Source organism: Cyclopterus lumpus, chromosome 19 (assembly GCF_009769545.1).
Source record: "Cyclopterus lumpus isolate fCycLum1 chromosome 19, fCycLum1.pri, whole genome shotgun sequence".
NCBI classification, from domain to species: domain Eukaryota; kingdom Metazoa; phylum Chordata; class Actinopteri; order Perciformes; family Cyclopteridae; genus Cyclopterus; species Cyclopterus lumpus.
In genome coordinates this window covers 3340849-3367182 of record NC_046984.1, presented here as the reverse complement: position 1 = coordinate 3367182, position 26334 = coordinate 3340849, and the positions used below count along the sequence as shown (strand labels likewise).

The 26334-nt window shown below is 46.7% G+C and overlaps 1 protein-coding gene across 1 annotated transcript in view; it reads right to left on the bottom strand.

The window, feature by feature from the left end:
* ca10a (carbonic anhydrase Xa) overlaps positions 1 to 26334 on the bottom strand; it is a 173890-nt gene that overhangs the window by 76237 nt on the left and 71319 nt on the right. Inside the window, exon 3 of the mRNA XM_034559041.1 lies at positions 24140 to 24282. Coding sequence (XP_034414932.1) covers positions 24140 to 24282 — 143 coding nt within the window. The remainder of the gene's footprint in view (positions 1 to 24139; positions 24283 to 26334) is intronic.

Below are 26334 nucleotides of genomic sequence, written 5' to 3'. Positions count from 1 at the left end.
ATATCCTTTTCTTTTTTTTTTTACGAGGTTCATTCCACACCCCTCGTGACTCCCTTTGAGTCACGAGGGGTGTGAGCTGACAGCGGCGTGCGTGCTCAAGTCCTCGAGTTACACCACTATTCTAAATCATGAACGCAGACCCCGCAGAGAATGACCGGGCCTGCATCGTTTAATCCTTGTCGGATTTCCGTTGCATCCTCCCAGAGATCGAGGCCACGCGGGGTCCTGGAGGCAAAGACGAGCACCAAGACTTTGAGAGAGGGAGGGCGAAATGGAAGAGTGGGGGAAGATCAGATTGGAGGACTGCAATCATGGACACAAAAAGAGGAGGAGGGGCTGGAACAAGGCGGCCGAGGCAAGCGGCAGATAGCTGATGGGGTAAACAGGCCTGGCACACGGGCAGCGATGAAGGAGTGTCCCTCCGGCTGGGACTTGAGAGAATAAATGCCGGTGTTACAAACAGCCCAAGCCGGTATTAATCTCCCCGATAGCCTTCGCGCCCGCCGTGCATTAGAGGAAATGGCAACGCTGAGCCACAGAGGCATTCAATCTTACCCCCGCACGCTCCCCGAGTGCTGCCTGTAAACAGCTGAGGCCCAGCGCAATAAGGAGTGATGGAGGAGCCCAGTGTACAAGCAGGCCCCATCCACCGCGGCGTTTTACATTTTAATCACATCACCCAATAAGACAGGTGGAAATCAAATGTGGGCGGACGGACGGATGGACGGGGGTGGGGGGTGGAGCAATTAACAGTGACAGTAGAAGGAGATGATAGAAAGGAAGAGGGGTGAGTGAAAAAGAAAAAGTGAGGAACGAGTTCTTGTTCATTTCAGCTCCTGATCAGATTGGGAGTTTTTAAAAAAAAAATTCATTCTCCGGGTACAGATTTAAGGTCGGATGCACACAGAGTTTTTTTAATGACATTGAATTATTATGGAAAGTGTTCAAAGCCGAGGCAAAGAGGATTAGTGCCATTTCGTCCTGTTTGGGGGAGAGTGACCTTGTTTGTGGACTCACACCGTCAAAGAGCCACATCGGTCGTGCTACCTCTGGTCAAACTGGGAATTAAATCCAAATTAATTGCTCCCCAGATTATTCCCCAGGCCTCGGGAGGGTTTCATAATCACCCCAGAAAGAATTGTGGGTTTCACATCCTATGCTTCCTTCTTACGCGGCCCCCCCCCCCCCCCCCCCCCCCACCCCCCCCCCCACACCTCCAGTGGCCCAGTGCCAAAATCCAATGGAGTCCAATGGAAGTCTGGCCCCGACTCCAGTCAATCTCTTAATCTGCAGCGAAGTGCAGGTGAGAGGTGGGTGTGCACCGGGCTCCTCCAGCAGGCTGCACTCTCAAGGTTTGACTTAAGTGTGACAAATGAAGAGCGGGACAGCACGGGCTCCTGTGATAGAGCGGCTCCAGAGGGGCGGATACTAATTAACAGGTCTTGAATGTTTGCTTTTCTGTGGCTTGACACTCCCGACCTCTTCTCCTTTGAAATGCACAACTGCAGATAGAAATTGAAGGTCAAAGGTCACTCAGCCCTCAGTTTTTTTTGCTATTTTTGACAATTTCACACAAACGTCTCAACGACGGGTTGACATTTTGGACATGGATGTAAAGTCAATTTGACTGTTTTTTTGGGGGATTAATTGTTGTTCTCGCATCAATTGTTGTACATCAGCACAATCAGTGTTAAAATGCCTGATTGCTTTTCAGAGGAACCAAAAACAAGCATCGAGTCGCAGTTGCAATATGATGCAGGAAGATCAGTTTTACCGACTCACACGTGAGCTGCAATTTGCAACATAAAACTCGTGAAAAGCGCGTCGGAACAAACGTATTCGCAAATTGGGAGCAACGGTCATTTGTTCGGATTGCTGCCGTTTGCAATTTTCATGCTACGAGCGCTCACGGACCGCTTTGTGAAACGAGACCCTGATTCGTGACTTTAAGGCTTATCAGACCCGGCACAGTGGGGACCGTTGTGACAGGGTTTCACAACTCTGGAGAGCTATTACATCGACACTCATTTCATCCCAAACCCCGTCTGCCGACACGGAGCCTTACTGGATGACGCCACACCGTGTTGGGGGACACACATGCTCGAAACACGGTTCCCCCAGGTCTCATTCCCAGGGCGTCACACACAGTCACGGGTCTTCTACCGTCTGTATGAGACGCACCGGGTGATTCACTCCGATGTTAACTCATTTATGGCAGTTATTCTCTCACCTAGGAGACCGCTGTTTGTGTTGTGTATAGTACTCAACTTATGTCAAGTTACGTAGCCTATGTAACTAGCCCACGAACTAAAAACTCATTTTCACCACTGACGATATCGAAGTAGCGGACGAACCCATCGTCCCGTCACCCCCATCGTCCCGTCACCCATCGTCCCGTCACCCATCGTCCCGTCACCCATCGTCTCGTCACCCATCGTCCCGTCACCCATCGTCCCGTCACCCATCGTCCCGTCACCCATCATCCCGTCACCCATCGGTTTGTGGGCTACAGTTTTGAAGCATCGAGTTCAGCTTTTTTTTGCCGTCGCCATCTTGTTTTTTTTGGGAAACGGAGAGGGTGGATCTGTAAAACCTACAACCGAACTGCCTGAAGGAGCCGCTCAGCCAATGAAAACCTTTGGATATTCTTCGTGAATCTTAAGAAGCCTTTTCCTCCCTGACAGGAATTAAGATCTGAAGGGAAAAACAGAACCATCGCGGTTCAGGTGATGAAGGAGAGCCCGTAATATCGTTATCATAAATACATTCCAACCATGTCAAACTGCACTTGACGGTGCGAGTGCTCGGAGCGGTTGAACTTCTTAAAAAGTGAAGTGCTGAAATGTGGCTCGGAGTTGCCCGCGGCTACGACGCCCTCCGCCCTCTGCCGAGGAGCACATGTCACGTCATTACCGCCCGTGAGCCCGCTCGTTAGCGCCGGGGCCAGCAGCCCAAGAGGTCAACGGGGCGAGGAGCGGCAGAGAGGTCAAGAGCCGGGGTCGAACCTCGGGAAGTCAGGGCACTAATGGGATACTCGGTGCGGGGCTTGAAAGTGCACACGGACGCACACACACACACACACACACACACACACACACACACACACACACACACACACACACACACACACGCGCGCGGATCGATCGGATGCCACGTGTGCTTCCTCCCGAGCTTTCAGCTGCCGATCCAAGCGTTAATTTTCTCCACAGTGTGCACTGGATGAACCGTGTTATGGAACTCCTGGGTGTGCGATCGGCTGCGGAGGTGTCCGTGACCTTTTGTGCACCGTCTTCCTCTCCCCACCCACATCTTTAACCCCCAACCTGTAGAGCCCCCCCGTCCCCGGCCCGAGGGGCACAGCCTGCCAGAGGGGAGGTTACAGAGATACAATGAGACGGAGAAGGTGGGACGCTGGTGAAAGGTTGCATTTGCCTTCCTCCCCGCCGCGTCGTCGCCACCACCTCGCCTCTCTCATTAGTGCCGTGCTGCAGAGCGGAGGGAGAGGGGAGGGGGAGGGGGAGGGGTAAACTGCCCCCCCCCTTCAGGAAACACACAGCGAGCTTCTAACCACACCGGCCTGCGGAGAGGCTTTAGTGCCTGACAGAGCAGCATATGTTGTTTACGTGCTAAATTAGCAGAAATCTTGAATTTCGAAGACGGCCACCGCCTGCGAATCTGCAGCAACAGCCGGGCGGGCCAAACAGCTGAAGTGTGACTGATGCCTCGGCCCTTTTTCTGATAACTATCCAACTCAAAATGATTCCAGCTCGCTGTGGGAGCTCTCTGCACCTATCGTCTTGACAACCTGACAAAGAAAGACTAAAGTGGGGAAACCGGTGAATGTACGTCGTCATTTAGAATCTAGTGAACAATTAAGGACTCTAACGGGCCCCTCAATCTACGGTCTGAAGTTTGGCACTTCCATCACGTTGAGGAGGTCAAAAGCGACGGAGCAGGCGTTTATTGTGCAAACCATTCATGAAAAATAAATACTTTTACCACTCGCGCAGACATTTGTCAACAAAAACTGTTGCTGGTGGCTGGTGCAATCTTGTCTTTTAACGTGGTGAAACGGTATAAAAAAACACAATACAGTAGAAATAAATATAAATGGAAATGAAAATCTGCTGCATCACCCTGGGCCCTGTCCTTTACAAGGCTTCCTCCAGAGCCAGAGGAGACATGACACAACTGTTTTCACAGGCTGAGCGGGGCCCTCATGACAAGTGGACTGAACTTTGGGTGTAAAATTGTCCCTTTTGAATATTTATAATATGCAAACGCCCGTCTTGCCGACAAATGTTTTATCCCTTTTCTTAAATTATATGACCTCCAAGTGGACGCTTCATAAGTTTTGAGGGAGTAGAGCAATTCAATTGTTTCTAAACATTGTGAGGAACCTATAAGTTGTACGAATGAGAACGGGAATAGTGACAATAATAGAAGTTTTTCAATCACTGGGAATTTGTAGCTGGGATGCGGGCTAGAAAACAGTGATGGACCCCGGACTAAGACGAGCCAGGACGGATACAGTGCCGACTAGTCAACTCTGTATTTTATTGATTTTTTTATTTATCCTCATTCCCTCACGGAGAACTTTCCAATAGACATCCATACTGGCACCAACCGGAGGAACGTCTGTGTGACAGCAGACGAGAGGAACGGCAGGAGGATAAAAGCAGAGCAACTTCTAGTGCGGTGGCATCATGCTGCGTTACACCAGGTGCAGACGGATCATCTGACACACACACACACACACACACGCACACACACACACACACACACACACACACTCCAATTAGGGACGGAGCAGAATGCTCCACAGCTGACGCTGTGGGCCACGGGGCTCTACATGCGGCCGGACGCCGTTTCTTACCAACGCTCCTCGCTGACGATAATCCGACTGAATGTGATCGCGGCCCTGAACGCCACGCACGGCCCTGAGCGCCACGCACGGCCCTGAACGCCACGCACGGCCCTGAACGCCACGCTCGGCCCTGAATGCCACGCACGGCCCTGAACGCCACGCTCGGCCCTGAACGCCACGCACGGCCCTGAACGCCAAGCACGGCCCTGAACGCCACGCTCGGCCCTGAACGCCACGCACGGCCCTGAACGCCACGCTCGGCCCTGAACGCCACGTACGGCCCTGAACGCCACGCTGGGCCCTGAACGCCACGCTCGGCCCTGAACGCCACGCACGGCCCTGAACGCCACGCTCGGCCCTGAACGCCACGCACGGCCCTGAACGCCAAGCACGGCCCTGAACGCCACGCTCGGCCCTGAACGCCACGCACGGCCCTGAACGCCACGCTCGGCCCTGAACGCCACGTACGGCCCTGAACGCCACGCTGGGCCCTGAACGCCACGCTCGGCCCTGAACGCCACGCACGGCCCTGAACGCCAAGCACGGCCCTGAACGCCACGCTCGGCCCTGAACGCCACGCACGGCCCTGAACGCCACGCTCGGCCCTGAACGCCACGTACGGCCCTGAACGCCACGCTGGGCCCTGAACGCCACGCTCGGCTTCCCTCTTCCTTTTGTGCACTTTTATTGGACGTGCGCCGTTATATTGGAGAGCTGAAATTTGTTCCAATATTTGTTGTCAATTGTGTTCACGTCCGGCGTGTGCTTATCTAGACATAGATAAGATGCGTAATAACCTGCTTATAGCACTGCGATTACAGTTATGAGCACCCATAAATACTAATAAGGATTTATAAGAGCAATTAACACACATTATAAAGCATTTCATAATGACTTATAGGAATCAATATCAGTATACTTTATGATTAATGAAAGTTCATGCATTAATAATATACTGTGAAATTTATTAATTTGATAAACAGGTCGTTTACACAATTGTTTGACTAAAAATATCGATAACTACTAATTCTACAATAACAATTCTACTCTACCTGTTTAGTTACACGGTGCTATCAGCAAACTGTCAATAATGAATAAGCCGCACAAACAAAGGTCCATTCATTTGTCACATAACTTGCATACTTTAGTAAAGCCACGTTGCGTTGTCATTTGAAGCCAAACACGATCTTTTCCTAAACCTCAACATAATCATCATAAGACATTATTACAAAAACAAGAGTGACCAGCAATTAGCAAGTTGTATGATACTGGAAATTATAAGCAATCATGAAATGCTTTATACCTTGTTATGATTCTTGATTTTATAAAGCATTATTAATATCAATGGTACGGAACAGCATTTCGGACGCCACAGCCGTCCAACGCGACGCCGGTATGGGCTCAACGCTCGCGGGTGATTGGCTGCCAGCGAAACCCTACAATCAGTAGTTTGTTGTCCTCGATCTGGGTCCAAAAAGGAATGGATTGCAGGTATTTGTTTGACCGGTGTGCCGATACCCGGTCCTAACTCAACATTATCAGGGATCTCCATTCGGAGGTGAACCTGAGAACATGGCAGTTATGATCACTGATGAGCAGGGTGAGTGTTGCAGATTCACAGGTTGTGTTTTTTCTTCAAATTGCACCGGCGACGGGTGATGTGTGTTCACTCAGCCGGTTCCTGGAAGGGAGAGCTGCACGGTGAATAAATGATCATCACGGAGGAATCTGGACCAGGAACCGTGCACATGTGACTGCACCGTGGCATTCTGGGAGGGGCCATCACATGACTTACACCACCGCACAGTGAAAAGCCAAACGCATGCACCCGTGTGTTAATAAAGGAGAATTACAGCCAGTGAAGGATGGAGGTTTGCATTGCCCCCTCCCCCCCCCCCTGTGGCTTTATTATTGAGGGAAACAGGCAGGACTAAGCAAACATCCAGGATGGGGGAGCATCCCTGTGGTCTTCGGGCCTTCCTTGATGGAGGGGACTCTATGTATCCTGCAAACTGCTGACACTCGGCATGCGAGAGAGGGAGCAGCTCCCTGCACATGCATTATGCGGGGGTGTTAATGTCGGCATTTGGCCAATAATAGATTTTCCTTCTCTCGCATGTAAGATGTATTCCTGTCGCAAGAACATAACAAAAAGCTTCATCTTCTTCATCTTCTTCTTGGAGCTTGTTTACCCCTCAAAGGACGAGTTATCCACTTTGCATCGTCGTTGAAAAAGTGCAGAAGACATGAAATGTGTGAGGGGGAAATCTGACAGTGGGAACTTAAAAGGGAAATTACCCTCGATTTGGTTGCATGAGATTTCACGTCTAAAGGAGGTATGTGTGTGTGTGTGTGTGTGTGTGTGTGTGTATGTGTGTGTTCATGCTCGATGTACGTGCACAACAATGTTTCTGAGCTCAGCAGGCGGCGAGATAGCTCGAGACTCACGACGACATGATATCAACTTTTGTTGCGTTGGCCGTGCGCTCGTGCTCTGCACACTGTGCACGGCTCCAGAAAAAGAGAGAGAGAAAACAAGTTCCTCTGGGTGTCACTGGCCTGATCGCCTGCTGCCCATGTGCTTCTCTGCTGGCAGGGCAGCACACACGCCGTGCACAAACTCACGCCGTGCACACACACACACGCCGTGCACACACACACGCCGTGCACACACACACGCGCCGTGCACACACACACGCGGCGTGCACACACACACGTCACGCCGTGCACACACACACACGCCGTGCACACACACACGCGCCGTGCACACACACACCGCCGTGCACACACACACACGCCGTGCACACACACACACACGCCGTGCTCACACACACACACGCCGTGCACACACACACACACGCCGTGCACACACACACCACCGTGCACACACACACACGCCGTGCACACACACACCGCCGTGCACACACACGTCACGCCGTGCACACACACGTCACGCCGTGCACACACACACACGCCGTGCACACACACACGCCGTGCACACACACACACACGCCGTGCACACACACACACGGCGTGCACACACACACCGCCGTGCACAACACACACGCCGTGCACACACACACACGCCGTGCACACACACACCGCCGTGCACACACACACACGCCGTGCACACACACACACACACACGCCGTGCTCACACACACACCGCCGTGCACACACACACACGCCGTGCACACACACACACGCCGTGCACACACACACACACGCCGTGCTCACACACACACACGCCGTGCACACACACACACACGCCGTGCACACACACACACGCCGTGCACACACACACACCACCGTGCACACACACGCCGCCATGCACACACACGTCACGCCATGCACACACACGTCACGCCGTGCACACACACACGCCGTGCACACACACATACGCCGTGCACACACACATACGCCGTGCACACACACACCGCCGTGCACACACACACCGCCGTGCACACACACACGCCGTGCACACACACACACTTCACGCCGTGCACACACACACGCCGTGCACACACACACACGCCGTGCACACACACACACACGCCGTGCACACACACACGCCGTGCACACACACACACCGTGCACACACACACTTATTTTGGAAGACACGGCGAGGTGCAGTGCGACGGCGTGTCTCGTCCTCTTGACATTTCAGAGTGTTTACAAAACACCTGCTGCTTAGAAAATAAACAAAAACCTGCCTCTCCTCAAAAATCAGCCGATAACAAAGAAACAAAGGTCATTGAAACAATTGTCAAAAAACGAGCCAATGCAGATTTCATGATGAAAAGAAGTCAACTCACACTGTTGGGAGGGCGATGATTTCAAATTATGAACACTAATATCAACGCTCTGGGAAAGGTGACAAAGTGCTTCACGTTTGGCAGATAACATGAAACGACGGCAGCAATTTGGAGGGTATAAAATATATGTCCTTTCAAAAAAACATAATAAATCAGCCCGAAACTTCACGGGCACTAAGAGTGTCAAAGATCGTTCTTCATGCTCGGAAACGGGAAGTAAAATTAAATTAAAAACCAGGAAATGATAGATTAATGTTTGTTGGATCCATCTCCCAAGGATCTATATGAAATGTACAGTACAATCAACAACTGTCTATATTACATACAGTAAATAATACTGTTAGATAATAGACTATATAACCACTATGCCCAATGCATTCAATTGACATTAAACCAAACATATGACTAACTATCATTTTGGCAAAGCTTTCAAACATGCCAAAATGATAATTGTGAGGATCCAACCTGAAGATATAATCCAGTAATTTAATATTGCACTTTCACGAAGTTTGGAGACTTACAAGACACAGTAAAAGACGAAAGGTCAAGATTGGTGCACCGGAGGCTCGAATGTCCAGACGTTTTTGTGCCCAGAAAGCCGAGACCGAAAGACACAAAGGATGTCATTGTGCCAAAGAAATGGAGTTATGGGATGTTGGGGTGTAGGCCGACCAAGGGCGCGAGCTGGAGCAGGGCAGGACTATAGATTTCAGACATGATTGTGCCCGGCCGTCATTAGCAGTGGGATCACGTCCACCCCGAGGCCCCTCGCTCTTTCCCCGACCCCGTCCTTCACCTCCCCGGCCTAGAGATGGAGAGCTGGCGGGGCTATATTTGGACACACATGAGGGTGTGCAGGATTCCTTCACACACACACACACACACACATGCAGACGCACACTGAGCAGTGAGGAATAGACTCAGCTCTAAAGGTCCTTCGGTGATGGGAGCGAGTGCGGCCCTCCTAGACGGGCCGGATCCTTGGCTCTACGCTCGGCTGCAAGTGTGGAATGAAAAAAAAACTCACATCGCAAACCCCCAGCTGGACCTCTGTTTAATGCCACACCACGCTGTGATGATGCCTTACATTCAAGTGAACTGCTTGAACTTCACAAGATATTCTTAACACCTCAGAACTGGTGCCGACCTCCAGTAAAGTTCTCAACGTCCTGCAGTGATGGAGAAGTGTCCTCGGGGAGTGGTCAGTCCACTGTTGGCTGCGGTCTGAAGGGCATGCTTCATGTGAAGAGAGTTCAACTGTTAGCTTTGTCAACACAACGACAATGACACCATTACATTAGCTGAACCTCAACGCCACGGCAGAGACTAAATGGTAAATGTTATCGAAACCCAGGCGGCAACCTCTGGGTCTGGCAAGTGAAGCCAATTCTCCCCACTGACCAGCAGGGGGCGACTCCTCTGATCGCAAACATAAGTCTGATTGTATAGAAGTCTATATAAATAACTCTTCTTCTCTCTTGATTTATTCCCTCAGTAAACATTGTAAACACGAGTTTAAGGTCTCAATCTCTAGTTTCAAGTCTTCTTTAATACAGAGTTGATGTTCATTTTGTAAATGATGGTCATTTAGAGTCAAATAGACCATAAAGCAGGGTATGCTTTAGGGAGGGGCTTGCCGTGATTGACAGGCCACTGCTACCAGAGCCGTATACGCCGTCTCTACGTCACTCCTCCGCATCCCAAATATGGTTCATTGGTTGCAAAACAAAACAACAACATGGCGACGACCACAATCCATCATGGCGATGGCAAAATCGCAAAACTTGAGGCTTCACGTGACGTCACGATGACCACATCCACTTCTTATCCACAGTCTGAACCTCAACGCGTTGACTGAAAACAGCCGTGTGGAATAATGAACGGTGTTGAAATAATAAATGGATTATATTTCAGCTGTCCACATCCTGCGTGTGGAGACAACAGCAGGATTGAATGTAGAAAGAAAAAAAAAGGTCTGCTCATTTTTTAGTCTTTTGTTGGGACGGGGGGTATTTTTGCAGTGTTTATGTAAAACATCACTTCATCTACAGCTGGGGTCAAAATACTGCACATTCTAGTTCAAGATACTAATTGTTTCCCCGATATTTCCGAGACAGCATAACATCCCGTTAAACGTTCCTTAATGGGACAGAAATACATTCTATGACTGGTGGGAACCTTGGAGCGCTCACAGGCTTCGGGTAACGTTCAGGGACGAGCCGGTGGAGGCAGAAAGGTTACTTCTAGATGAAGGAAGCTGAATGATAATCCGAGCCCGGCCGATGATTAATACCGCTCTCCTCTCCCATTTGCTGTTCATTAACTCACTATCCGCCATAATGGCCGGAGCTCAAAAGAATAGGGGGTGGGTGGAGAAGTTCAGGTTGGCCATCATTAGAGCGAACGGCGATGGATGGAGAGGATGGAGGAGGGACAGAGAGAATGATTAGTGCAGCAGTTATCTACATCCTAATCAAGGCCCGGTCGTGCTTTTCTCGACCTGAAAAGGCCACAAAATGGCAACAAAAAAAAAAAAAAGGAAAAAGAAAGCAGCACCGTTTAGCATAACAGGCTGCGCACTGGAACAGTCTCTTCCAGGAGCCGCTGGAGTTCATTGACTGCAGCGTCTCGCCGAATAAATATTAAACTAGACATGCATGGCAAAGTCATTTTGTTAGCGTAAAAAAAGAGCTTGTCGGAGGGGGGACAAAATGTCAGGTAGGTTGGGTGACGAGAGAGTAAAAAAGGTAAATAACAACGGAGTAGGCAGGCATTGCGGGTTCCTTTCTGCCTGCGCGTGAGGGATTGGAAAAAGATGGACGTTTGGATTTGGATAGCCGGCGCCGTCTGCACGAACCTTAAGAAACGGGGAAACTGTCGGACTGACGGAAAAGAACACGAGGATTTAGCCATTATTATTCTGAAAGGGGTTCGGAAAGCAAAGAGTGACTAAGAGGTGACAAAGGGTTCAAAAGCTTTTCTGAGTGAGCAGTTATGGTAAAAGCAGCCAACCTTGACAATTCTATGGATCCATACGCAGCCGTGCACGTAAGCCTCAAGCTTGGAACATAAATGTTCTATTAAATATTCCTCACAAGGTGAGTTGAACACCTAAATTACTGCGTGTACAGTGCTGGTAATGCCTGTAACAGCTGTACGAATAACACGTTGCTATTTCATCTTCTAAAGATGGGACTGTCATTATTTTTAGCGGTACAGCGGCGTTCATATTTAATAGTCTTCCGGCAATGTTTCACTCCCTTAAGTGCATCCCTGCAGCTCCGGTTGCCAAAAGCAACGTTATGTCATCGGTATCGCTTTAAATGCCGCTCCGTGGGGCACGGAATCCGGGTCCGGAGAAGATGACCTCGCTTTCGAGATCTGGGAAAGATTCAGAAATGTTTAGTTGTCGTGTGGTTGCACATTTACAATGGAGACACTTTGGGTTACACTGTGGTGCAACGATGAACGTGTTCACGGCGAAAATGACTTGGACTTTCAGGAAATAGTTCCCGAAACCTTTTTTTAAACCTTTTTCCCGAACCACTTTTACCATCACATCTTTCCAATATGGCTGATGCCCAAGTAGATTGGCTCAGATTATTATTACTACACAATATTACAATTAATGATAAATACTTTTTTTAATCCAGAAAGTTGTGTCTATATGTATATATATATATATATATATATATATATATATATATATATATATATATATATACATATAGACAAACGTATTCTAGTTGGCTACAAGAAGAAGAAAAAAGGGGTTACGAAAAGGTTAAAGATGGGAATTGTAATGTTACGTACAATCTTCTTAACTTTAACCATCCACCGTCCGTGCAGTAAACTGTGATACGAGCCGATAGCGGCTGGCACTGTGGAAATGTCAAAAGTGGATTTGAGCAGAAGCTTTACTTGTTGCTTGTTGGGAAGAAGAAGAAAAGGGAAAAAAGTAAACCGGCTACCCAGAGAGAAGTGCTGCCAAAAGGGTAGTCAAGCTTTTCTTTCCCTTGTTTTCAGCATTCCACCTTCTCCACAAAAGACAGTAATGCATCTGGGCACTGAGACTAAGTGCCGTGTTTTAAGGACCACTCACGAATACGGAGAGTCAGAGGAAAATAACTGTGCCATTGGGTAAAAATGACGCCCCATTATGCATCTCTCCCGACTGAAACACCACGCTGATACAAACAGGACCATTATTATGCCACCATAGGGGTCTGAGGAATCTCCAAAGACCCCTCATGAGTGAAATGACTGATGGTGAAATATGGCATTATGGGAGAAAGAGAGAGAATAAAAGAGAAAGAGAAAAATAGGGAGCAAGCCGGTGGAGGAGAGGAGGGATGGAGCAGGTGGAACTCTCATCCCTCCCGTCTCGTCCCCGTTGACGGTCATACGAGTGCGGGGGGCCCCGGGCCGGCCGTCGGCCCGCTGTGATGGATGAGAGATAAGTGGTGGAAAACATGTAGATTGAAAAGACAAGCGTGCAAGAGGTACACAAAGGTGTCACAGTATGAGTGGACACAGCTCAGGAAAAAGCCCTGATGTTGAATGATTCTGCTACATTTAGGTCATATACAGGAAAATAAATAATTACTAAGCACAGAGAGGTTAGGGGATGAAAATGACACGGAAGAAGCTTCTGAAGTTCCTGCAAGCACGGTTTTATTATCTTACAAGACGAAAGGCTCGTTATAGATAGAATAAAACATATGCAGATGGGTTACTTGGTTTAAAGGGGCAATTTTGTGATTTGGTATTCTACTTTCATAAAGTCGGCATTCCCACAAGAGGCGAATAAAAAAAGAAAAAGAGAATGATTAAAATCGATGCAACACAAGCTGAGATATCCGGAAAAGTAGTCTCCAGTGTGAGTCGAGGTCCAAAGACACTACATTTCCCATCATGCAACCAACAGCCGATTTTGATGAGACCCTCTTTGCCTGGTGAACGCCAACATCTTTTAAACTTCATTAAGTTTATAAAGCAGAATTTCTGACATTCGTAGTCTCCGAGCTCAAGCGAAGGGAAACTCCACTGATTCTACACATCTGTGTTTACAGGTCTTGGCGAATACCAATGTGGTTGCAGCTCGCCAGACCTCGGCAGCCCACCCTCTTCCTGTCGTCTCGAGAGTAGCGGCTCGAGGCTACGTTAGCTGCTACGCGCGTAAAAACACCTCTCCAATTGAACTGTCGACGGTAAACTTGCATTGCGGGTAATGTAGGCGCCAGAAGAATGAGTGAAACAAAGGTCAAAGGTTCGTAAATCTAATCTGACTCTGTATAGTAAAATATGGCATTATATGTTTTATATTAACATGCGAATAAAACTTTCCTTTCTTCATTTATCCTGCGATATAGCGCGTCTTATGCAAGAGCTTGTCGACAGATTGTCTGAAAGAAATGATGATGAAACTGTAACTATATGACTGAAAAGGAGATATAGAAGTGAGATGCAGAATGAGATATAGAAAATAAGACGTAGGCTTCTAGCTAACGTTAGGAGTTAGCCAGAATGTAACCAGGTTATCTTAGCTTAACAATTTGTCACAAAGTATAACAAGCGGGTAACTTCCACCCATTCTCTGTGCTCTCCTCAGACAGTATAGTCTGAATTATAGAGTTCAGGCTCTGTTCAGTAAAATATGAGTACGGGGCATATTATTATAATGGTTGTTTGAAGGGGCTGTTTTCACAGCAACATAAATAGATATTAGAGAGGGAGCTGTTTAAACTAGCAAGCAGCTTATAATACACCATTAAAACTACTATTGAGTTTTTTAATCCATAAAAATGAAATCTTTCCTGATCATTTGAATTGTGTGTTTTCATGAAGAAAATAATCCCTCTAGATGACAATCACAAAGTAAAAGCATAACATTTTGAATATTCTTTTAGATGCGCTTGAAATGATTTTTGGGACGGCGTAAAAAAATGAAAATAAAAAAAGAAGTTTGGAGAGTTGCTATAATTAAGCAAAACAAAAAAGGGATCTGTATTTGCCAATATGGATCATCATTGATCAGCAATTAGTTTTGTGATCAACTGTGATCAAGGATTTTCTAAAAAGGTATATTTGCTCCCTTTTTTCATCCGATCCGAGAGCTTTATGATCCGTTGCACCCCTCTGAATAACAGAACCGTACTTTCCAACAGGACTCCAAATTTAACGGCCTAGTTTGTGCCGGATTGCGCTCCGACACTCGCAGTGACCATTTACAGACACACCAAAGATATCTCTGGCACTGCCAGTTCGAATTTAATCACACTGTCAATTTCGGGGGTCCGATGTGAGAGCAATGCCAAATCTTTGGAGTAGTCTTTCATCAAAGCTCTTCCCGAGCCATTGGAGCCATTATGCAACCATTTCCACAGGCAGAGTTGTACCAACCATGACGTGTGAGCTGACTTGTATGTGTCAAATCGGTGGAGTGTAATAATTAGAAAAGAATAGGACGTCATGAACTAACGAATGAACGTTAAATAACGGCGTGCATAATCCAAAGTGTGCGTTTTACCGTAGGAAAGAGCAACGTGCCGTGTGGTTCTCCAGAAATAGACGGCTGTGTGAACTGTCGCATGGACGTCACCACTGTGCATTGGGCCCATTGAAGGTTCTGTTGTGTTCTGGCCTCACCAAAGTGGAGGGAAGGGGGGGGGAATGGGTCAGTCAGATGAGTTAAAGAACAAACGCTAAAGTGACCGAATGCGTCTTTGCACTGTAGCCCAGAGTTGTTCATTGCACACTGGGATAAACAACCGAATACATCTGATATGCTGAAGCAAGGATAATCTTCAGAACAACTCCGGGGGACAAAGTGCATGTTCTATGTTTACATGGCGACCTTGGCGACCTCGGCGCATGGGCAAAAGATGCATTTATGAGGTGGTGAGACGATCGAACCGGGTCAGAGGTCCTCCGGCAGAACATTTTTAACAGATAAGATGTTAATACCAACATTCTGGTGCCTTTCAACATGTGGTTTCATACTTTTATCCGGCTATATTAGCGGGAGATAAATGATATTGAAAAGCTCAAAGCAAAGAAATGAACATCAGAACGCTCTTTAATAATAAACACAAGCTGTTTGTTTAAACTTAAGTATCTCTTTATGTATGCATGCAATTGCAATGTCTGTTCAATGAATTCCTTTATTTATCTTCCAATCCTCTCTCCTGCTATGAAGAAGCAGCAAGGACCTGAGGCCTGTGTGTGACAGGATGCCGTTATCCAGTTATCTTGGTGGCTTGGCTCATAACACTGCCCCCGACAAGCACGACACATTAATATTTAGGGCAACATTTCATGACAAAAGGCGTCAATATAAATGAAATGTAATCGTCTTGAATTCACAGGTTTGAGGCGTGTGTGTAACGTCATAACAGCTTTGTGCCACAGGCCTCTGATTTCAACTTTTATGGCTCTGAAAAACCCAAACAACATTTGCAAATATTTGACAGAGCAAATAGCTTAAAATCCAACACATAGAAGAAACCTCACAAAATACTGAAATGAATGTGGCGCAAGACTGAAAGAGGTTGAGGCTTTTTTGCTGTTTTTTTGTTTATTCAATACATTTCATCACCTCACACAATGATCAGGGGCCCAGTGGTCTCAACAGTAATGTAATGATAGCACTGCAGTAACTAAGGTCCAGAGTTAACGGTTCTGCTTTAGAAGCTAGAGATCTCCTCGTCTCCAACTTCCTCTCTCTGACTCACATCAGGGCAGATAGGAGAAGAAAAAGATCCAAAGTGTTGCTACATTGTTTTCCTCACAATATAGTACCGCTATGCATAAAAGTATCGGTAGAATACAGTTTAAAGATAAAGATACAAAATAAAAGCTGACAGCCTTGGTACCTCCTTCATTAGTCCCATTACTTCCCTTTTTGTTTCCTTGCTTACTTCACTCGTTCCTAACTGGCTAACCCAGCATGAAGCGAAGGCACTCGATGTGCCTTTCCAGGGCCAGACCTTTGATTTCAGTGTATGTCAAGGTATGTTATCATTTCTGTTAATGGCGCTCTAATTACTGACTGGCGTGTCTGTTCTCTGGTTAGTCTGGTAACCTTGTTGGGTTAAATTATTTGTCTCCATCAGCTGTAAAGACCGTCCCGATGGCCACTGGTTTGTCTCCATCAGCTGTAAAGACCGTCCCGATGGCCACTGGTTTGTCTCCATCAGCTGTAAAGACCGTCCCGATGGCCACTGGTTTGTCTCCATCAGCTGTAAAGACCGTCCCGATGGCCACTGGTTTGTCTCCATCAGCTGTAAAGACCGTCCCGTTGGCCACTGGTTTGTCTCCATCAGCTGTAAAGACCGTCCCGTTGGCCACTGGTTTGTCTCCATCAGCTGTAAAGACCGTCCCGATGGCCACTGGTTTGTCTCCATCAGCTGTAAAGACCGTCCCGATGGTCACTGGTTTGTCTCCATCAGCTGTAAAGACCGTCCCGATGGCCACTGGTTTGTCTCCATCAGCTGTAAAGACCGTCCCGATGGCCACTGGTTTGTCTCCATCAGCTGTAAAGACCGTCCCGATGGCCACTGGTTTGTCTCCATCAGCTGTAAAGACCGTCCCGATGGCCACTGGTTTGTCTCCATCAGCTGTAAAGACCGTCCCGTTGGCCACTGGTTTGTCTCCATCAGCTGTAAAGACCGTCCCGTTGGCCACTGGTTTGTCTCCATCAGCTGTAAAGACCGTCCCGTTGGCCACTGGTTTGTCTCCATCAGCTGTAAAGACCGTCCCGATGGCCACTGGTTTGTCTCCATCAGCTGTAAAGACCGTCCCGATGGCCACTGGTTTGTCTCCATCAGCTGTAAAGACCGTCCCGACCGTCCAGGTAGCATTAGGAGGGACCGTCACAGAGTGGGTGACCCAGTTCAGTGGCACAAGGGGAGTCATCTGTTGGCCTTGGACTAATTCACTGTTGATGATGTGACATCAAATCCCCTTCCTATTACATATTTTTTTTAAGCGCATTAGTAGAGATAGAGGAGTAAAACACGTTTCCAATACTGGAAGTTCAACCCTTAATATTACTCTGTACCTCCACCCGATTGCATTAAAGTTATTAAGTTGCACCAATTACATATTAAAAAGGAGCAATAAACCCTCTAGCACCGCTAGCTGTGACCCGCATCACCATGCTGAGAGCCGTTGAGAGGCAATAGAATCTCATAAGCAGCATATAGTTTTTTGACAAATTATCAGCCCATAAAGTGAAATGGCCAAGCCTCATCCCTCCTTTTAGCTCTGCTTTCTGGTCTGAACCAACTTTAAAGACCTTCTCCGTGAAAGCTTTTGTTTCCTGTATTGTCATATAATTCATTATATAATATAAAAATAGAGAACAGTGCAACCTTTTCTTTCTCTTTACTCTGTATTGGTCAACCTTAAGAGGTGGTTTTAGGTACACAAACATCTCGTTCTCATATACAACTCTGTTTAGCAAAAGAAATTGGTTTGGGTTGACATAAGTAGTACAATTTCTTCAATAAAGTTAAACTACAAAGTGCTATCAGTAAGAGCCATTTAAGTGCTACTAAAGTGCTACTATGGCGCTACCTTCCCTATTCAAGGTATAGTCAAAAATATGCGACGGAAGATGTAGAGACTTTCTGCTGTCCTGATGTCAATGGGGAGCTCGTTCCACCAATGAGGATATATATATACATATATATGTACGTATATATATATATTTATATATATACATATATATGTATGTATATATGTATATATATATATATACACACATATATATAGATATGTATATATATATGTATATATATATGTATGTATATATATATATATACATATATATGTATGTATATATGTATATATATATATATATATATATATATACACACATATATATATATATGGATATATATATATATATACACACACATATATATATGTATATACCTGTATATATATACATATATATATATACACGTATATACATATATATATATACACACATATATATATACATATATATATATATCCTCTACATATATATATATATATATATATATATATATACATATGTGAGGTGTTTTTGAATATGCATGTTTTCAGTATGAGTGTTTTGTAATTTCTGTGTTATGAATGCAGCAGGAGCCGACCATACAGGGCACATTAAACAAACATAGTCTGTTAGTGCAGCGTGTGTGCGAGAGGTAAACATCATGTTGGGAGGAAACACTCATGAATTATGACATCAAAATGCATCGTGTTTTCAAGAACACCATAAATTACTCACTACGTCTTTCCAATTTCACACCTGTGGGCCTCACAAGGTTATTATATCACTCCCGTGTGACATGACTGCGTTTGTTGTGCTATTGCATAGTTACTTTTAATAGAGTTTATTTGTGCTTACTCGCTGTGTGCATCCTGTCCAGACGCTCTCCAGTTTTCATTTTTTTTAAAAAGAGGTTTTGAGGTCAAGAAAAAGCAATTTGCCTTGAAACGTTTGTGAGGGAAAGTGATAGAACAAGGTCACACGTCTTCTGAAGAAGAACGCTGCGCTTTGGACAACTTTCTGATGCGTCCACGGGATTCCTTTTTTTTTTTTTGGGAGTACAATCAATCTGAGTAATTACCTTTCTCATTTTGCGTACGCTCCCAAAAGGAAGCATTAAACAACCATCTGTCTCCAACCAGCTGCTTGCTGTTGCGTCGTCAAGATATCTCTCCGCTTTTGACGGGGGGGGGGGGGGGGGGGGGCGCCTTCGAACTACGAGGGAAAGAAAGCAAATAGCAAAACAACTACAATTGCAATCGCAGTGTTCACTTATTAAACTTTTTTTCTTTTTTTTTTAAAAAGAAAGCCACCGAGAGCATCTGATCCGCCGAGACCCAAGCCTGCCTTTTTCCTGACCTCCTATCCCCCCGGCCCCTCTTTCTTCTGGTCCCTCTGCTGAGCGGTTTTGTAATGGAGATTCAGACTCACGGATGGACACGCCGCGGATGGACACGCCGCGGATGGACACGCCGCGGATGGACACGCCCGCGGATGGACACGCCGCGGATGGACACGCCGCGGATGGACACGCCGCGGATGGACACGCCGCGGATGGACACGCCCCCGCGGATGCTGCCGCGTCCGGCTATCCGTGGAGCCGGAGACGAGAAGACGATGAGAAGACTCCCTCCAGCCTCCGGGCCCCTGCATCGCCCTCGGTCAGATGACGGTAATTGCAGTCTAGTTTTTTTTTTCGCTCCCTTTTGTAACGCTGCGTCGACCTCGCAGCTCCAGCCAACCCAAAACTTGTGTCTAATTAATTTGAGTCACCCAATTTGCATAATTGAATAATCACACATTGCGATGCATCCGCCACCTTTTATCAAACTGACATCGCCGTGTGTTTGCAGACGCGTGCTTGTCAGGCCACTTTGACTCTAATGTGTACATATTATAGACGTGACCTGAACAATGTTTACGCAATTAATTTATCAAACGATAAATGGACATGACCAGGATAATGTTTGCGTTATCGACTTGACCTCTATCGGGTTTTTTTTACGATAATGACTTCTTATTATAATATTATATATATATATATATATATATATATATATATATATATATATATATATATATACACCTTTCATATTTCACATTTTAGGAAACATAATAGCAAAATAAACAGCCGTTTTTTCTCGACCATTATAAGACTAGCAAATTGCACATAGAGTCCATTTCATTTATTATTTTGGTATTGTATTTACATTTCTATTTATCTAAAATATTTTTCGTTTTTTTTTTTTAATATTATGAACATTGCAATTTCAATGATTTCATTACTCTTTGAAAGGGTTTCCTAGCATTACTATGCTAATATATTACCATTCTATTATATTGCGGCATGGTCTTAAAATGACAATACTATTGTTTATCGCATCGAAATGGGATTAAACTAATCAAACTGTTTGGTACACAACTTGTGACAAGTAAAACTCATTAGTTGTGGAACCCCCGCTGGACACAGGTTGCATCTGCATCAGTGATTTGCAGCCAAAAGAATATTATCTATTGGTCCAGGAGCACACGCATGGATCCCTTCAGCTACCTGCAAACATCTGCAGTGAGCCAACCTGGATGAGACCCAACACTAAGCAGCAGAACCTGCACACACTGAGTGATAGCACACACCTGCTATTAAACACACAATATTAAAGCCACGGGCACAGAGGGAGCTTTAGCGACCGGTTGGCTCGCTGGCTGGCTGCTATCTGATTGGTTGGCTGGCTGGCTGCTATCTGATTGGTTGGCCGGCCGGCCAGCTGGGCAAACCAGAGGATGTGGTTGTTCTCTCCGGAGTAAAAGTACAGCTGCCATCCAAGAGCCCGCTGTTTGTTGTTCTACCTAACACTCATTGTAATTAAGCAGATTCGGGGCTGCCAATAGCACACACACACACACACACACACACACACACACACACACACACACACACACACACAAATCAGGTATACAGGGAAGTAGTAGAGGCGGAAGAAGAGACGAGACAGAAGCTCGTTGAAGTAGAGAAAACCCTCCCGAAGGGTCACGGGTTGTCACCGCATCTCGGAGCTTGTTTATCAACCAAAAACACCAGATTCGAAAGCTTCGAAAGGCGCGACATTTTTCCATTTAACGAGACATCATCACTAAATATCCCCATCTTTACGGAACGCACCACCTGGCACCGGCGTTGGCGTCGCTCCTCTGCACCCGACCCGACTTCAAAGGCAGCCGAGAACAAAAGCAGAGAGCGCCGCGTCCCCCAGATGGGAGGAACGCCACCGATTCCACACTGCTAATGGATCCCCTGCGTGCTAAGTAAAAAATAAAATACATCCGATCCTGTTTCATAAGGACTATTCATAAATGGGCAGGAAACACTCCCAAATATCCCCCCCCACCCACCCACCCCGTTAACCTCCCAGGCTAAGTGATTAAATGTATTAAAATCTCTTGAATTGATTGCAGCTCATCTCGGGCAGAGTCAATATTCAATTAATGGGGCCTTTTTCATAACTGTGATTCCTTCAGTCAATCGCGAATAGGCTTGCATGTCTCCCTGTGTCATTAATTAAAATTTTCTCTTTGGAGGTCAATTAAATAATTCCCTTTAACTATTCATTAGCCACAAGACACAGGGCGGCACACACATCTATTAAAAGAGGAGCTTGGAGGGAGGGAGGAGGGGCGGCAGGTTAATCTTTCCTCCTGGGCACAAAGTGGGCTTAAGCTCTCTCCGTGTCGAGATGGCGAGCTGAGCCGTGGCGAGCCGAGGCGGCGGCTCTTTACCGGTCTCCGTGGCGTGTTTGGCCAAGGCTGACTGGCTGCCAAACAGCCAGAGACAGAGCGGGGATGAATCAGCACTGACAAGGTGAAGCCAGCTTCGTGTTCGCCGGCTGACAGCTCAGGTGCTCAGAGAGATGGAGACACAACAGATTACATTTAGGCCACTGCAGAGAGAGAGAGAGAGAGAGAGAAAGGAAGAGAGACGGGGGAGATAACGCTAGAGAGGGAAGGAGGAGTCCAAAATAAATAAATGGCTTTTGGACTCTGGAAACTTTGTCTTAGAGATAAACGAGAAAGTTGGACTCGGGTTTGTGTGGCTGGTAATGTTTTGGGGATGGGGGATGGGTTAGGGACCAGTGAGAGAAACATTTTTGCTGTTGTTAATTGTGAAAATGGGCAAAACAAGAACACTTGATTACCTGAGAGAGCACTACTGGCTGTGTGAATAACGACTTTAGAGCAGTAATTATATGAGAGCGCTCTACGAGAAGGTCCTTATGTAAGGAAATCATTATTCTATATCTGTTCATCAGCAATACATTCTGTGAACAGAACTAGCCAATCAGAGGGCTGGGTCTAAATCAATCGAAAGTACCGTAAATAACAGGTCTTTTGGCTCATTTGGCATGGAGATGAGAGGGTACTTCAACATTTCTCAAAGGAACTTCCTTTGCACACTTGTTGCCAACGATGGCGGGCGTCCCTAAGGTGGCTAAAGAGCATCAACATCTGCCTATTGGAAGAGGTCATGGGAAAGGGACGAATGGGTCCAGCTCCTTTTCTCATTAAACCAAATGTGATACTTCCATTCGGCCAAGAACCCGATCCGATACCATCGCTCTCGTCTTCCTAAGTTTATAACCCGCGTACTTTGCTGCGTGGAACTTGTGGTAAAAGACCCTTTTGATAGACAAGGACAAACCATTTATTTTATTATGTCACGTACAATTTGTACACCTCGACTACAAAGCCCTGCTTGGTTCACATGACCCGACAGATGGTCTCTGAAACAGTACCATTTGAGAAGCCTCCGTTTTGGAGAAAAGAATAGCGCTTTCACAAAATGCTTGGCAGGTGATTGGATGAGCCATCTGTCAATAACCATCAGCCAGTCGGTCGATCATACTGCCAGTAGCTCCTCGCAGGACGCCGATTGGTCCGATCCACCGCGGTTTGGACACAAACACACTACCTGAAGCCCGGAAAGTTAGTAGGGGGGGGGATTTGCGTGAAAATCTAGCTGCCACGCCAGAAAACTGCTCGGTGGCTTTTAACTTAACTCAAACAATGTCACGTCGAAGACTATTTCTTCTTAAAATGACCTTTTGGGTGTTTGTTGTAGTATAGTTAAAGATACGGACAGGAAAGGCCTCTGTGGACACACGGCGTTGGTAGCCACTCTCAAAGTGGAGTCTTTGAGGGAGCTACAAGTAGAAATGAAAGCAGCGAATAAAAAAACAAAATCACTGTTTTCCCAGCTGATTCTACATGACTAAACTCCTCCAACAGGAAGTCCCAAGGACAACTATCGGGTCAGATCAGATATGGGACACGAAAAGGGCCTATTTAGTTCGGGATCTGCTCAGAATGTACCATAGGTGGTCAACTGCAATGCGCCCCATGTGCTGAGCGACCGCCCAGGGATAAACTCTGTACTATCTGCTGGCATGTAAACATAAGCTAATCATAACATTAATCTACCCAATGCAACTGTGCACTTTTGGAAGCTGCCCATCTGTGAAGGCTATGCAATTAGCTGCGATCATATGGCACAAGACGGAGCAGAATCCTGATGCACGCCGTCCTTGGTGCACCACTGTACGGGAGGAAATAACAAACAATATGCATGACTAATCCGCCGTTATGCCGCTGGCATTCATCTGCAAAGCCCCGCGGATGAAGTCCAGGCTTTTTGTCTTGAACCGGAACGCAACCATTGTGCGCCTTCGAATAGGTGAACTGTTTTGTGTTTTATCTCCAGCCGAATGTTCATTTGGACAAATGGGCTCACGTCGTGGGCCAAAACCAGCAGCGCCAGGAGCATCCATCAGGGACACGCCGCCGTACCACAGCTACAACGTGCGACCGGCACCAGAGCAGTGCGGTGCAACGTCCAGGAAAAAAAAGGTCTTGAGTCGCGCTTACCTTGCGTCCGCCTGTGTTCAGCCGTATTGGTTGGAGGAAGGGGTCAAAGATCATGTGGCTGGTCTCGATGTTAACTGGCGACTGCCTCTTCCCCACCGAGCACAGGTTCCAAGCCGAGTTCACCAGCCCCCAGAACGACGGCACTGCAACACAAAGAGAGGTCAGAGGGAGGGAGAGAGAGAGCGTGAGGGTGTGTTCCAAAGGGGCGAGCGTCTGCAGCGAGGAGATACGGGGGCCGCGTTCCCACCGAGAGGTCGCCCAGAGTGACGGCCAGAGTTCTGCCGTTCGATAAATGTTTTTTTTCTTCTTTCTTCTTCTTTCAAATACCAGAGTTTGCCAGACTCACAGTGGGAGAAATGCAATTAGCAGAGTTCGACTGATGTGGGCTTCTGATAGCCGCTACAAGTACTCTGGGGGGGCGGGACCTACATTTATTTTTCTGGTTTAAAATGTGTTTTTTTTAAGTATTCTAAAATGTATAAGCATTTCTCGCAGGATCCTTTCCTTGGTGTATCATCATTATCATCATTGTACCTCATTAGTTTTTTGGTGTGACAAAAGCAATTATTCTTTTGCAACTGTTACTAGATTGAAGCGTGGGCGGACAGAATACCTGGTTATGGTCTGCTTTGGTACACATTCCCATTCATGCTGTGTTATACCATCATGCAGTAAGAAACCAAATAAACCTAATACGTGCAGACACATAAAGGAATTCAGGAATTCAGGATTTGTGACCCAAAAAAACAAGGACTGTGGAAGGATTGGGTCACCTTGGTCCTCCTCACCTATATTTAGGAACTACACTGCTGTTGAAAGGTTTGGGCTCGCCTGACACAAAAAAGTGTGATTTGTTACAGTCAGGCGGTTGAGAGGACTGCACGATATTTTCCAATTGTCTTTCATGCTGTTAGGTTTCAGAACGTCCTCTTTACAAATAGATGTTATTTTGTTTGAGAGGGGCAGAAAGAACGAAGCTCCCTCTGAACACCAGCTGAATAAGAATAGAAGAAATCATTGGTCATTGGTCAAAGAAACTGGAAGTTGAGCATCAGATTTAAATCAAGTGTACCATGAACAAGCCCACACAAGCCTTTCTTAAAGCGTCCCGATAGAAACAGAATTGGATGACAGGATATCAGCTGAGCAGACTGACACGTCACAGTTTAAACCTATTCATTGACGACGAAACGTCAGGCTGAATCATGTCGAGGCCAAATGGAAGGTTGGTTCACTTGTGCTTTTACAAGCTGGAAAACACATTCAAAACCGAAGGGTATTTACAAACACTCTAAATAACACATTTGGTTTTCTCTCCCCCGTTCAAATGGTTATTAATGGAGGAGAGGAGACCATTAAGACAACAGGTGACTCGACGGCAGCGTCGTGCCATTTAGCTTTGACCCTCACGGGCTCCGGTCGCGCTCGTACCATCCGTCTCCAACAGCGGCACGACTCGCCGACGGGCACAAATGGGATTTGCGCATGTCAGCACTGTGGGCGTGATAGGCATCTCGGCCAGGCTTGTTCTCTTATGTAAGACTTGGCCACCGGGAGAATCCCGTTCCCTTCAACAAGAGCGGGAGGCAACGGCTTATCCCCCCCCCCCCCTATTTAGGGAACACAGCAGATGAGTCACTGGGATTGTGCTCCGCAGAGACTTTTACCGGAGACAACTTGAAATTTGGATTTCTTTTCTTTTTTCATATGCAAATTCGTGGATTTGGAGCCGAGCCTCCGGCGAGTCAGCGAGTCCCACATTTTCCGTTTGCTCTGCGGAGAACGCGCCGCGTCACGGATCGGTTCAGAGCGCGGAGTCGGAAGAAGCCTCCGTCACCCTGTTTCCAGCCACTGAGCCACGGTGGCAGCCGGAGGTGTGAGCAGATGTTTGTGATGGAGCAGCTGACCTCTGATCCCCGTGCAGTTTTTGGGGCATTTTATGTTTTTTACTCCCTGTGTACAAGTACTGCACCTCCATGGAAATGACACAATGAAGGCTAGAAGTAGGAAGAAATGTATTTGTGTGCATCATAACACAGTTACCACGCTACAGTATAAACCAAAGAAAGAAAAAAAGAAAACACAAATTGCATTTCTTGTGCTCAAGAATATTGGAAACATATGGAGGCTCCACATGCGTTATTGAAGCCACAAGCGATAAATAACAGGCGGAATGTTCGAACTTTTAAATGTGG